Source organism: Anas acuta, chromosome 3 (genome assembly GCF_963932015.1).
Source record: "Anas acuta chromosome 3, bAnaAcu1.1, whole genome shotgun sequence".
Taxonomy (NCBI): Eukaryota; Metazoa; Chordata; class Aves; order Anseriformes; family Anatidae; genus Anas; species Anas acuta.
Genome location: NC_088981.1, coordinates 118978876 through 118993256, shown reverse-complemented (window position 1 = coordinate 118993256; position 14381 = coordinate 118978876). Strand labels below are relative to the sequence as shown.

The following is a 14381-nucleotide window of genomic DNA, read 5'->3' as shown; positions in this document are numbered from 1 at the left end:
CGCCGCCGGGTTCGGCGCGTTGACGTCAGCAGCGGCGGAGGCCCTGGGGTTGCCGGGGCAACGGGGGCGAGTTCGGGGGGGCCCGGCGGCGGCGCGGTCCCGTCCCGTCCCGCTCTCGGCCCCGCTCTCGGCGCGATGCAGCTGCGGCACGTACGGACGCTGCTAGCCCCGCAGGTCGGGCCGGGCCGGGTTGGGCCGGGGGAGGCCGGGGGGGTCGGGGTGCGGCGGCGCCTGAGGCTGTGTGTGTCCCGCAGGACGGCACTGCGCGGGTGACCTGCATGGCCTGGTCGGCCAACAGCGGCCGCTTCGCCGTGTGCACCGCAGACCGGGTGGTGCTGCTGTACGACGAGCACGGCGAGCGGCGGGACAAGTTCTCCACCAAGCCCGCCGACGCCAAGGTGAGGGCCCCGGGACCGGGCTGCTGCCAGCAGGGCCTGCCGTAGCTGGGCTGCGGTCGTGGGCTGGGGGCTGGTTGGTGCACGCGCAGCCGGGGCGTGCCAGCCTTCCCCCGTGTCTCAAGCTGCCTTCCTCCACAGTATGGGAGGAAGAGCTACGTGGTCAAAGGCATGGCATTCTCCCCGGACTCCACCAAAATCGCCATTGGCCAAACGGACAACATTGTCTATGTCTACAGGATCGGAGAGGAGTGGTGAGTCTGGTGGCAGAGTGACCATTGCTGCGCCTGTGAGAAGGGAGCGGTGCTCTCCCTCCTTTCCATGCAGTACGCTTTCTGGGTGCTGGTGCGGGTGTGCATCCAGGCCTGGTCCTCAGTGTAGTATGTGCCGTGGTGCGTATCATCTAACCTGCAATTAATCGCTCAGATAGCAACCGATAGGGTTTCCTTGAACAGTCTTTGTGGACCCAGGTGGGAGCATGTGCCAGCTTCTGTGGGGCTATGGGGCAAAATGAAAGTGCTGTTTCACAGATGTGTATATGAGGCACATGGCTGCGTCACTTCAGTGTCATTTGCTTGTATATGTTGTTCTTAAGCTGCTCAGAAAGGTATGTCACCAAAATTTTGTAAGCTCAGATAATTCCCATATTTTCGAATATCGTTAGTCTTGGAAAATGTAGAACTTTTTTTTTTTTTTTTTAATATTCTGCCTAAAGTTGGCTTGTAGGTAGACCACCAGCATATAAAACTTAACTCACTTGTGTTTGACAATATTAAAATGAACTGAATACAAACAGTAGGGTATCTAGAATGGGCAGTTTTACCAGGTTCACCGATAGTCATTTTTGTCTGCTTTTGTCTGCCTTTTTCTGCAGGGGTGACAAGAAGGTGATATGCAACAAGTTCATCCAAATGGTGAGACTTAGACTCCTGTTTAACTCCATTTTCTGAAGTAGCTGTAGGATAAAAATAACTGTATGTCACTTTGTGCATACTCAGAGACATGCTCATAGGAGGGCCATCCACCATCTCAGTGCTGGCTGCAGAAGGGGAATGAATATAATTCTATTGCACTGACAGTAAGGGAAGAAAGCTGTTGGTCAGCCTTTGTTTCTCTGTGGTTGACCTGCTGCACTGAGTGATCATGACACTGGAAGAGTGTTAAGAATGAGGAAAACAGGGCAAGAAGGGCTTGGTATCCACTTGTCCCTTTCTTGAACATTACAGTTATACCAGATATGGATATTAGTAGTCTCACTGGAGAGTCCTTTCACTGTTCATTGCTTGCTGCTTCAGTATGCTGGCAATGACTAGCACTGCTTCCTATCCCTCTGACTCTCCTTTGCTGCAGCACCTAGCTAGCAGCCTGATGGGAGGCTGCTTGTCTCTTGCAAGGCTTAGATGTTGCACACAGCATATGTACAGTTTTTGTATTTTAATTTAGTTGTTCATTTCTATTTTCTCCCACTCTCTCATTTATCCTATGCCTTTTTTTTACCATTTCTATCATAATGAATCTTTTATTTTTCTAGTGCTATCTGTGTGGTTTCTTATAATTCTTTCCTTGATGGGGGTAGATTTTCCACTGTAGATGAATTCTCCACTGTAGATTCTCCACTGTAGCTGAATATTTATATTTACATTTTTTTGGTACATTCAGTCAATATGGGAGATCATCTATTTGGCCCTTTCCCTCACCTGCAATTTGCAAAACCTGCTGGGCACTCTTGTGCATATTGTGAATACAGTGACACTGTTCTGCTCTGCTGACAAGCAAGGCATCCTGCTAGAGGGTTAGGATCTCAAGAGTACCTGCAAGTTTGACTTCCTTACACTAGTAGCTGAGCTTGTTACCACTTTGTAAAGCTTGCTGCTAAGTTTCAACTAGGCTGCTTGTGACTGTTAGACTGAAAATAATGGTTGGGAAATGATGAGGGAAATAAGTGGATGTCTGGGAAACAGGAAGAGTAAAAGATGCATCTTGTTGATTGGTTGGACATGTAAGTTATGAGCAGCTTGGGCATCCAGGGACATTTAGGTATCTGATAGTTGTGTTTGCTGACATGAATGGTAAGAGTGGGGAAGAGTAAGTGAGATGAACAAATGAGAGTGTATATATATATCTAAAGCAGGCTCAGATTCTTAAAATGGAACAGATATGCCTATGAAGCTGGTGCTAGTGGCACAATGCCAAACTTTGACTGAAATTTTTCAATTTAAATGTAAAGTGGCTTCATTAACTCTTTTGGCTTTCTCTTACAGTTAGGTTTCATGCTGACCCCCATACCTCCGATTTTAAAATTCCCTTTGATATAGATTTAATGAATCTTTCTGCCTGACCTATGTGGTAGCATTGGATAGTCATTTTGCTTGTAAATGAAAAGATACACGTAAGCACTACTTGTGATTCAGCAAATGAAGATCCAAAGTACAGATATTCTCATATCTGTTATGAAATCAGCAGAGTAAAATTATTTTTCTGATTTATATTTGTTGTTGCAAAAAAGTATTTTAAAATAGCTGTGATTTTATACATTTATTCATTTATACATTTATACATTTCGAACATAACATCTGGAAAACCACACATAATCAAAGAGCAGTCCCCTCAGAAGAGCACTGATACTGAACAACATCATATAAATTTGATTCCCTGTTTAAGCTCTTCTCAGCCTCTTACTCTACCCTAGCTCACTGTTACCTAGTTCAAGTTTCAGTATGGAGAGCCTTAATCCCACTTTAAAGTCCATCACAGTGCTCCCATCTCTTCTCTTTCTTGGACTTGAGAGGTCTCATTCCTGAGCTGTCTTATGTAGCAAGCAATGGGGCAAGAAGCTTTGTAAGTATAGTGGAGCTCTTATCTCTCTTTTTAATTTCTCCTTGGCAGAGTGCTGTGACCTGCTTATTGTGGCCAGCGGAGAATATCATTGTCTTTGGTCTTGCTGAAGGAAAGGTAGAGAAACTTATTTTCCTGATACTCTTTTCCATGTAGGGGCTATGAGAGCCTGCCTGCACCTAGGGTGCAGGGGAAGAACCATTATTCTGTGGTCTTAGGGCACCCATCAGCAACAGGGGGATTACTCCAGTGGCTTAAATTTTTTGGTTTTGGTTCCCAGTTCTTGGAGGTTCTATTGGATCCTTTGGTCCTTTTCCTAAGCCTCCCTAAAAATGTGGAAGTCTGACACCTTCCACTCCCTTCTAGTTGAAGGTGTTCCTGCCAATGTCAGGGTGGTTGGAATTAGATGGTCTTTAAGGTCCCTTTCAACCCAAACCATTCTATGATTCTATGACTGCAGCTCCAAGTTTCCAATTTGCTCTCCAACCTACCAGAAAGCAATGAGCTTTCTATTTCTGTTGCTGGTTATAGACTGGAAAACATACGGGACATTACACTGCGGGATATCCATGATTCTGTTTGGGAACAGAAGCAATATTGATCAGATTCTCTTTCTCAGGTTCGTTTAGCAAATACAAAGAACAATAAGTCTTCCACCATTTATGGGACAGATTCCTACGTGGTCTCTCTAACTTCCAAGTGAGTATGGCATTGCTTTAGGCTACACTGCTTTACCTCAGCCTCCTACCTAGGTATTGGCCCTGGCAGAACTTGTGGCAGTATGGGAGGTTGTTAGAATGTCTTTCTGCTGTCAGTTCTTGTCAAGATGATAACATTCAGTGCTTTCCAAAAGTAATTTCTTCCTAAAATCTGACACCTGGCCACTCCACACTAGTCCATCCAGTTTGGCTGTCCCCAAACACATTTCAGGGTGTAAGTGCCTGTAAGATACTTATGTTGATATATTTGAATTCATGACTTGATAAAGATTAAAGTTGTCAACTTCATTAGATAATTACTAATAGCAGTCAGATTTAAGGACTAAAAAATAGAAAATGTTCTGTCAGATTAAATTGTGACAAGTCTATAATTAGAAAAATAATCATAAAATACCATTCTGAATTATTTTGATTAATTTTCATTTTAAGTACTTTAGTATCATTTACCTAAAATATTTAAGATATGTCATTGTCCTAGCAGTAGGATTTTTGATAAATGGTGTTATTCTGTTTTCTGAGTGCTGAACAATAAAGCTAGTCTCTGACTTCCCACTGCTGACAGATCCTTTCAGAACCTGTCTTGCATCCATTTCTAAGTCTTTCTGTTTTTTCGTTCTCTCTTCTTTGCTCTTGTTTCTCCTCCCTTTCTTTCTTTACTCCTCTCCCCTTCCCTCACATCTCTTCCCCCTCTTTCCTCCTCCCCTTTTCTCGCTCTCCTCAGTCTCCCTCCACTATCTCTCTTTTCCTGTTATTTCTAAACATAGCACATACTATTATTGATATGATGTTAATGACAAATCTGGGATTGCAACAGACAGAATGCAGCATCATAGAAAATGTATTCTTTATATGAATTATCATTAAAAGTGTTCATTCTGTGTGCCTTACATTAAGCCTGCTTCTTCCTTGCTCTCTTCTCCCTGCTTGTATAGAGAAGTACACAAGATATTAATGCTACAGATAATGGACTTAGTCCTGGAGTGTTTGTCTAGATGTCTTATGTTTTTTTCTTCAACTTTTGTTGCTTTTATTGATTACTGGTGTCACAATATTCAGCCTCACTTCTGGAGGAGTTCGAAATGAAAGGATTGTTTGAAACACCTTGCTATAAGAAATTGTGTACATAGTCTTTATTCCAGTTCCTTATCCCCTCTGTGTTTTAGTAGTATAGTAAGTTGTTTATTGTGATTTTACATGATGAAAATATTTAAGTGGCTGCTCTTGTCTCTCCATACGTTTGTCTGCTTTAGCTTTTAGGGACACTTATATGGGTACTAGATCCTCTTTTGTTCACCATCCAACTTTGGTGAAGGTTCCTTTGATGAGCAACATCAACAATGTCCCTGGAACTGGCTCTTCTGGTCAGGGATAGAAAAATAAAGGTACAAATCTTATTGCAACTTTGCATCTGTTTATTTGCAGTGCGTCGGGGAAGGGAATCCTGTCTGGCCATGCGGATGGAACCATAGTACGCTTCTTCTTTGATGATGAGGGCTCAGGTGAATCACAGGTATCAAAGATCTTTCTTCAGTGAGCGAAATTCCTGTTTGCACGGTGAACTTACTGGCTTAAGAGCTCTGTAAAGTGATGAGGTTGTGAAGAGAGTGCAGATCTGGAGAGGAGCTGCAGTCTGTTCTTGCTAGCAGAGGTTTTATGAAATGTTGAAGACAATGGAGCAGTGACTGGATGCTTTGAATTACACTGAGTGTGGTAATAAGAAAGGACGTTACCATTTTGTGTATGAGACATGAGGCTTTTCAGATGTCTGGAAAGATCTGATGTTAGAACATCCAGGAGAATGATACTCGAATGGGTAGGGTTCCAGAGAACAAGTATTATCTTCTTCTCATTAAGCGAGGTATAGTTACTCCAGTTAACCCTGAATCCCAAGTTCACATTGTGTCTGTGGATAGGGCACCCAACATTTCTCTTGAGCCTCCTGCTGCTCCCCAAAAGGAGTAGTCTCTGTGCTTTAAAATGTGATGAAGAAATGTTATTCCCACTCAGATCTGTTCTCTCTCACTGAAGCAATTTGAGTGTGTCTGCCGTCTAGCATAAGCTGAAGACTGCATCTATACTTTGCTAGGTTAAGAATGCATTCTGGTCTAGTTAATGGTACTGGTACTGACATTCTCTCTTAGCTAAATGAATGGAATAATTCTTACATCTTTCAGTTCTGGTTTGTCTGCCTTCCTACAGCCTAAGGCATGCAGACAAAGCAACACCCATGAAAAGGACTTTACCGAAAGGGCATCATACTGGTCTCATTGTGGTAGAATACAGAGGCCAGTTGAGGGCTAAAGCCAATGATGTTTTCAAGATGTTCTCTCATGTCTAATGTAGGGTAAGTTGGTGACGCATCCCTGTCCTCCTTATGCCCTTGCCTGGGCTTTGAACAGCATTGTGGCTGCAGGATGTGATAAGAAGATTGTAGCTTATAGCAAGGAGGGAAATGTGATTCAAACCTTTGACTATAGTCGGGACTCCTCAGAGAAGGAATTCACCACAGCAGCTGCCAGTCCCGGTGGCCAGGCTGTTGTCATTGGAAGCTATGACAGGTATGGTGCCTGTTGGAAGTCTCCCTTTTATAGAGCTTTCTACTTCAACCATGCACATTTATTCATGTTTTTCATCTGTTCTCACAGGCTAAGGGTTTTGAACTGGACCCCACGCCGTGGTGTTTGGGAAGAAGCCAAACCCAAAGAAATAGCTCACCTCTACACCATCACAGCTCTAGCATGGAAGAGGGATGGTTCAAGGATCTGTGTGGTTTGTATAATCAGTTAGCAGCCCATGAGTCACACACCAGGCATAGTCTCATGCATTCTCCTGAGAATGAAATGATGTGGTACAGAGAGGGCACATGAGAGAAGGCATACTGTCACCTAGGAATGTGATGCAAGATGCCTAGGCTGAGACGTTGTGCAAGGGACACTGCTGAATTCAGATGTGCAGTGTACCCAGTGCCAGGACAAGAGCCAGTGGGCAAAAAACAAAACACAAAGAGTTTTCATCTGAACATCAGGAAACACTGAGCAATGGAATAGGTTGCCCAGAGGGGCTGTGGAATCTTCCTCCTTGGAGATCTTCAACAGCCATCTGGACATGGTCCTGGGAAACCTGCTCTAGATGTTCCTTGCTTGAGCAGGGGGGTTGGACCAGATGACCTTAGAGGTTCCTTCCAGCCTTAACCATTGTGTGATTCTGATACGTACAATAAACCTGGAAAACATCATCGATGTTTGTGTAATGGCTCATTGGCTGCAACAGTCCCTGTTTTTTGACAGAAGCATAATAAGGTCAGCATAGGTTCTCTAGAGCAGTCTCATGAGCATCCTTTCCATCCAGAAAAACTGAACTGTTTCTTATACTTTATGTGCTACATTTTCTGTTTAGAGTTCTCTTTTTTCTACTTCCAGCCTATGGACCTTGGTCTGTCTTTCTCTATTAAGTTCATTAAATCTTTAAAGCTCTTTAAATTAATCTTTCTTTAAATGTTTCTGTATTAAGCGAAATAGCTCCCTACATAATTTAAAGAGTTTTAAAGAGATTGCTATTTACAACTTTTTTTTGATAGTTTTTGCATCTTTTTATGTTCAACAAAATCAAGAATTCTTAAAATATTTTCAGAGAATTAATTGAACAGGAACAAATACTTGCAGAGAAGGGGAAGAGGGTAAGGGATAGACGAGTAGTGAAAGGAGTGTGGATGTTTTAAAGTGAGAAATTGAGAGGGATAATGGGGAAGATGAGGACAGAGGTGATTTTTAACCCCTCCTCTTCCTCTACCATGTATTTGCCAGGATTTGGTAAGCTCACTTTCTCTAAGAACTTATAAGTTTTCCTATTCTCTCAAGAAAGTCAAGATAGGGCTGGTCCTTACGTACCTGGGGGCTTGAGCCACATTCTTCAGAGGGTCCAGGACCTGTGGGTTTCTGTCACACCTCTGATCCTGTTCATGTAAGTAGGGTGTGGAATACCTCTCCTTAAAAGAATTCACTGACTGCGTACAGTGTGTTTGTTTCCCCAGGGTACTCTGTGTGGAGGAGTTGAACAATTTGACTGCTGTCTTCGCAGAAGCATTTACAAAAATAAATTTGAAATGACGTATGTGGGACCAAGCCAGGTAAGAGGATATACAATAAGGTAATGTCTTTTGGTTAAAAATGAGATGTTCACTAAAACTAGATGTGTTTGGGGTTCTTGGTTCCATCATCTTCTTTCCTGTTCATAATCTGTGTCCAGTCCTTGTTCCAGCCATTCAGATTTTCTCAGCCAATCAGCTGAGAATATACACTGTATATTCTGTAGTAGTGAGCTTCAGCCTCGATACAACTTGATGTATTGTACTTGAGAGAGTTAAGAGCGATGGTGTATTTCTCTGAGTCTGTTTACCTCATTGCCTCCCTGCTTCAAAAGAGTTATACACTTCCTTGAAAAATATGCACCAAAATCAGCACAGCAAGTTACAAAAGTATTTTATGTACACATTTGCACCTACGGTTTGTCTGTAGGAATTTGTTGGGAGGGTCTTAGGGACAGGGTCAAGGTCCAGGGACAGGGTCAAGTCTGGATGGTAATATGATAGAATGAAAGACAATTGAGTTTATTTCCTAGTTTGTGAATTTGTGTGGGGTACAGTGTGAAATACAGACTCCCTAAGTGGTTTAATTTCAGTCAGCTTTACCTGGTTCAAATCAGGTAGTAAGGGTGCACTAGTGGTCTGGGTACCCCTCTGTAGTCAGTGGCAAGAGAGTAGAACTCCTAAAGGATGAGTCATCCTTGGGAGCCTGAGGAATCCTACAGTTAGGCTAGAAACTTCTAAATGGTAGAAGTGAGTCCCACACTTCTACTACAGTGGTTGTCCAATACAAAAGTAATGGTAAGGTTTCTTTAAAAAACAGAGTGAAATGGTGTGAAGGAATATCTAAATACCCAAATATAATCTGTTACATAATCTTTCATAGGACAATAAGTCTGTGTTCTTCCTCTGTGCGTGGAAAGAGGGCCTCATATTTTTCTCACATTCTGCAGGTCATTGTGAAGAACCTCTCAACAGGAACTCGTGTTGTGTTAAAATCCCACTATGGTTATGAGATTGATGAGGTGAAGATCTTAGGGAAAGACAGATATCTGGTGGCCCATACCTCAGACACATTACTGCTGGGTGACATCAGCTCCAACAAGCTCAGTGAGGTAATGGAAAATCTATGACATTTCAAGAGTATTAAATGCTTAGCTTTGCAACTCACAGAATATGTTTTCTGCATAGGAACAATACATTTTTTTTTCATAGAATAATTCAGATTGGAAGGGACCTTGGGATGTCTTTTATCAAAACCTCTTACCCAAAAGAGGGTCAACATTAAATTCAGGTGTGATGTCTCAGGCTTTATCCAGGCAGGTATTGAAAACGTTCAAGGATGGAGATACCACAGTTCCTCTGGTCAATGCTTTACTGTCCTTGGAGGGGAAAAGCTTTTTTTCCTTTTTATTTTTTATTTATTCTGTGTTATGCTGGAATCTCATCTGTTGTAATTTATGACCATTCTTCACCTTTGCATTGTGTATCTGCAAAAACAAACAAACAAAAATGTCTCCTAAGGTCTGCCTTCTCTAAGCTGAGGAAGCACAATTCCTTCAGCCTCAGAGTGCAAGTGCTTCAGCCCCCAACACCTCAATGGGCCTCTGCTGAGTTTCCTCCAGTTTATCAACATCTTCAGTGTTTTGTACTGAGGATGGGGTGAGGGGAGGGTAGAGGGGTGGAGGACAAAACTGTATGATGTACACCTGCACATTTGCACATTGGAGATGTGAATGTGTGGATTCACACAAGGATTCAAAAGAGAACGATTTCAGCTACATGTGGTGTGGAGATTCTATCCCCAAAAATGGTAGCACTGATTCTATGCAGAAGATTTACTGAGGCAAAGTTGTTTTGGGGATACTTTTTATATTAAAGTTAGTCTGGAGGAAGGTGGAGAGATGCTGTGAAAAAATAGGCTAGACGGTCATGTACATTGGTCATACACATAGCTTTTGTTTAGAGGCCAAACAAATGCTACACAAAGAGAAGAGCACTCTGAAGTAGAGGTAGTCAAAAAAAGGAGAGAGAAGTTGGGAACTTGCAGGCTGGTAATGATAGTGTTGATAGCTGGGCTGCTGCTATATGATCCCCTGTGTGGTGTAGTTCTTGCTATCTGTCCTGGGAGTTGAGAGCTGAACCACAGACCACAATGCCTACAACCTAGTCCCCTGTAAAAGCTGTCAACCTTGACTGCTCACTCCATGCTATTGCATCTTAGGTAGCCTGGCAAGGGTCTGGAGGGAATGAGAAGTTCTTCTTCGACAATGAAAATGTAAGTTGGATGGGATAGGATGCTACTCATGAATGGTGAGTAAAGCAGTGTGTGCACTGGCAGAAAAAGTATCAACCACATTTCTGGAAAGTCCTGTTTTTCATCTGTTTTCTGCACTTAACTTCTCAATATACATCCTGATTTGCTTCCTCCCCATACTTGCCTTTTCCATATGCCAAGGTAAAAAGCAAATCCAATGTGAGCACTGTGTAAGTCAAAACCATGCAGGGGAGAGGAGCAATAAAAGAGCAACAGCCAGAGAAGATGTTGGAGGTACAGAAAACAGGATGTGTTAACTACCTGGAATACGTCACTTTCTGGCAAGGCAGGGAGATTTGGAGAAGCCGATGTGTCAACTATATAGCTCTCCAGGTGACAGCTTGGCTCTTCCTGCAAGACTGATACAGCCAGGACTAAAATTCCCAGTCATCAGGAAAAGCTGGCAGTCAAAACAGGAAGACAAGAACAGATCCTTGCTCATCCCATTAGGATTAAATTTAGACTTGTGTGCAGTAGAGTCCTTTTCTGCTCACCTCAGTGGTAGATATTCATGCTTTCCTGTCTTTTCTGTAAGAGTGCGTTCCCCTTTCTCCTACAGGTCTGCATGATCTTTAATGCAGGGGAGTTGACACTGGTGGAATATGGAAATAATGACATCTTGGGGTCTGTCCGCACAGAGTTCATGAGCCCTCATCTTGTCAGGTGAGTGTCACACCCACATGGGTGGCCAGTACAGGCATTTTGTGGAACTGATCTCAGATATATATACTCGGAAGCATATCACTCTGTAAAACACGGTTCCCAGACTCTGGGACCTGATGGCACATTGCTGAATGTTTCCTGAGTTATCTTATTCTGGCAGTAACCAATGATGGGGTTTAATTGATCAGTTACAATTGATGGTTCTAAAGTTTTAGAAGCACAAGAGCCCATTTTTCTCTGATATGTGCTTATTGAAGCCTGACTTGACTATTGCCTGAAGAAGAACCCGTTTATCTGCTCAGGCATCTCTGTATCCAGCTGATCCTATTCCAGCATTACTGGCAATTCCAGATGTGAGTGGGACCTCCTCTGTCTTTCTGAAAAACCATACTCCCTTTTCTAATTGAAGAGGAGAGAAGGGAAGATCATGGGCTGCTCAGGGGTGGAATTATAATAACTAATTTGTTATTGGAAACCCTGATTCCAAAGGGGCAGCTTCTGGAATGAAGCCATGAATCAGAAGCTTTGTTCCCATCTGAAGCAGCCATAGGTATTGTGCAAGGGTCACAGGCCAGAAAACTACAAGAGGCTCCATGTGCTTAGGGAAATTGCACGTAAGTCTGGCAAGGGGAAGATGTTATTCAGTCCTGTGAATTTAGAGAGCATTAAAGGTAACAGTAATCATTCCTTTCAATTTATAGTGTCCGTATCAATGAGAGGCGGCAGAGGGGTGTGGAGGAGAACAAGAGACTGGCTTATTTGATAGACATCAAGACCATAGCAACAGGTGAATGTAAACACCCCTCCCCTGTATTTTGTAGCTTGACTGATCCCTTTGCACTTACTATGCCAAGCATATCCATGAAGGCCTTCTTTGCATACACTCTACTAGGTAGCAGATTGCTGGAGGCCCCCTTCACATTCATTCTGCCTGTCAGCAGATTACTAGACACCAGGCTGCCCTGCTTTTGGCAGGTTAGCTGCCTTGTGTGGGCACAGCTGTGGGGCAGCTTTGACTGCATCCCAAATCCAATGTTCTGTGCAGTTCAGCATGATGATATTGCTGCTTGCATTGTCTGTGATCTGTGCATACTCACAGGAGAGTGGAGAGAGTTACTGCTGTTGCTAAGGCACCAAGATAAAATTTCACTGCAGTCTGCTTTTCATGTCACAGTGTGTTTGTCCGTGGGTCCTGCTGTATTTAGGTCCCAAGTACCTGATCCCCATGGGAGAGCATTGAATGTTCAGCACCTTTAAGTACTGTTTCTTCTTTTTCCTTCCCAAGTGGACCTTGTAGGTAGCTACAATGCTGGCACTATTAGCCATGACAGCAAGATTGATTGGCTGGAGCTGAATGAAACAGGCCACAAACTACTCTTCAGGGACAAAAAGATGAGGGTAAGGCCAGGCACATCTTGGGGGGGAGGGTGGCAGTGTGGGAGAAGTAAAGACAAATATGCATGAGTGCAGGGATGGAGATGAGAAACACATGTGAATTACTCGTGATATTTTGACTATTCCTTTAAGAAAGACAGACCATGTACAAATTGCATGAGTTGGCAGCATTTCCTGCTTGGTTTTCAGTCATAGCTAACTCTGAAGTTACTTGACATCTTCCTCCTTGTCATCAGTCCTTAAAATACAGGTCATAGTGTGCAAAAACATAACTTTGTTTTTCACAATAGACTGTTAGACTATAAACTGTTATAGAATAGCATATCAATTTAAAAAAGGTGTTCTCTGCAACAGCTTGGCTTATGTTTGTAAGATGAACTCTAATTCTCTAAAACAGTCTGGTCACAACCAAATGGCATGTCCAGTGTGGCCCTTGGCTTGTGATTGAATGTTGTCTGGGAGAGTATTAGTAAACCCAGGACAAAACTATGCCCAAAATCATAACAGTTTCACACTACAGATTCTAATGTGCAGATACTCACATAATGTTCTCGGTGTGTTTAGTTTAGTTGTACAGATACAGATGAAAAAGCTCACCACAGCAGGCAAGAAGATGTATTTATCAATTGTGTTACAGTTCTACCCAGCTCACAGTGAAGCCTTCTTCATTGTTACAAATGTAAGGCTTTCTGACTGCTTCACGTCATTTGTTTGTCTTGTAACAAGTGTCCTGAGAAGAATACGACCTTATTGACAATTACGTAATTCATGTCTAGAATTTCTATGCAGATATCCCAGATGCTGTGGCAGGCCTCAGCCAGAGCACTGCAGCTCATCCCAAGATGATTCTGATTGCTTCAGAATTCATGTTCACATCCCTGGAGACTGTCAGTCTGCAGTAGAATATTTCCAGGTTGGCCGTACCTCTCTCCTTAGTCCAAGGATGAGTGAGGTACTATGTTCATACATGAATAGGTGTTGTAATCCTTCATCTCTGATGAAACTCTTGAATTCACCCCTCATTTCAGACAGGAGCCCCTGGCTTCTTCACTGAGCTGCTCCTGCTTTGTCATTTTTGGCAGCCTAAGACTGCATCATAGATTTTAGGGGGTGCAAATATACTTTCTTGCCTGGGAACCACAGATCTCCACTTAATTACCTGTCTGCTTGTTGTCACTCACATACAGTCTAATTCATTGCTGCCAAGCTTATCAGACCAGAGTGCTCAACTTTATAGCCAAAGTTTCCAGTGCATATATCTGGCACCTCACAACCTGAAAGATCATCTAGTTTCAACCCCCCTGCTCTGGGCAGGGTTGCCAACCACTAGAGCAGGCTGCCCAGAGCCACATCCAGCCTTGCCTTGAACACCTCCAGGGATGGGGCCTCCCACAACCTCTCTGGGCTCTCTCAACAGGCTGCATACTGCCACCAGCCTAAATCAGACAGTACCATGATTCTCCTAAACTATATCCCTGTATATCCCTCCAATCAGTTTAGTACAGACTGAAAAAGCTTCTTTCTTGTTCTCTTCTACTGGTATGTCAACACAATTCTCTTTTCTTTTTTGCATCTTTACCATGTGAAGCCAATTATGAGAAAGAGCAAACACAGCCCAAGACTTCTAAGTTACAAGGGCATTATACACCTTTGTTATGCCATGTGTCAGGTTATACCTTCCAAATTGCCAAGTTTGTTTCAGGGCAATATTCTTTCAGCTTATTGGCAACAGTTCTTAGAATAAGACTTCACTTAGGATGGACAGTTCAGCTCAGAGCTGCAGAGGAAGGCCCTTCTTGGTCCTTCAGTCTGGTTGCATGAAGGACTTAAGAGACCATTCTCCTATTGCAACTGTACAACCAAGAGGGTGCTGAAGTAGCACAGAACATACTCTGTTTTATATATCTATGAATTTAGCAATAAGGAGGTCAGGATCTGAGCATGCTGCCTAAAATATAGCAAGAGTTAAAAAAGAT

At 43.1% G+C, this 14381-nt stretch overlaps 1 protein-coding gene across 2 annotated transcripts in view; it reads left to right on the top strand.

The window, feature by feature from the left end:
* The first annotated feature begins 11 nt into the window (after window positions 1–11).
* The window catches only part of IFT172 (intraflagellar transport 172), a 39736-nt gene continuing 25366 nt past the window's right edge, over window positions 12–14381 (top strand). For both annotated transcript variants that reach the window (XM_068679186.1, XM_068679185.1), the window contains exons 1-15: window positions 12–174; window positions 255–398; window positions 537–649; window positions 1270–1309; window positions 3282–3347; window positions 3850–3929; window positions 5372–5459; window positions 6293–6507; window positions 6595–6718; window positions 7980–8075; window positions 8984–9145; window positions 10255–10308; window positions 10907–11010; window positions 11712–11797; window positions 12296–12408. In XM_068679186.1, coding sequence (XP_068535287.1) covers window positions 136–174; window positions 255–398; window positions 537–649; window positions 1270–1309; window positions 3282–3347; window positions 3850–3929; window positions 5372–5459; window positions 6293–6507; window positions 6595–6718; window positions 7980–8075; window positions 8984–9145; window positions 10255–10308; window positions 10907–11010; window positions 11712–11797; window positions 12296–12408 — 1524 coding nt within the window. In that variant the 5' untranslated portion in view covers window positions 12–135. The remainder of the gene's footprint in view (window positions 175–254; window positions 399–536; window positions 650–1269; window positions 1310–3281; window positions 3348–3849; window positions 3930–5371; window positions 5460–6292; window positions 6508–6594; window positions 6719–7979; window positions 8076–8983; window positions 9146–10254; window positions 10309–10906; window positions 11011–11711; window positions 11798–12295; window positions 12409–14381) is intronic.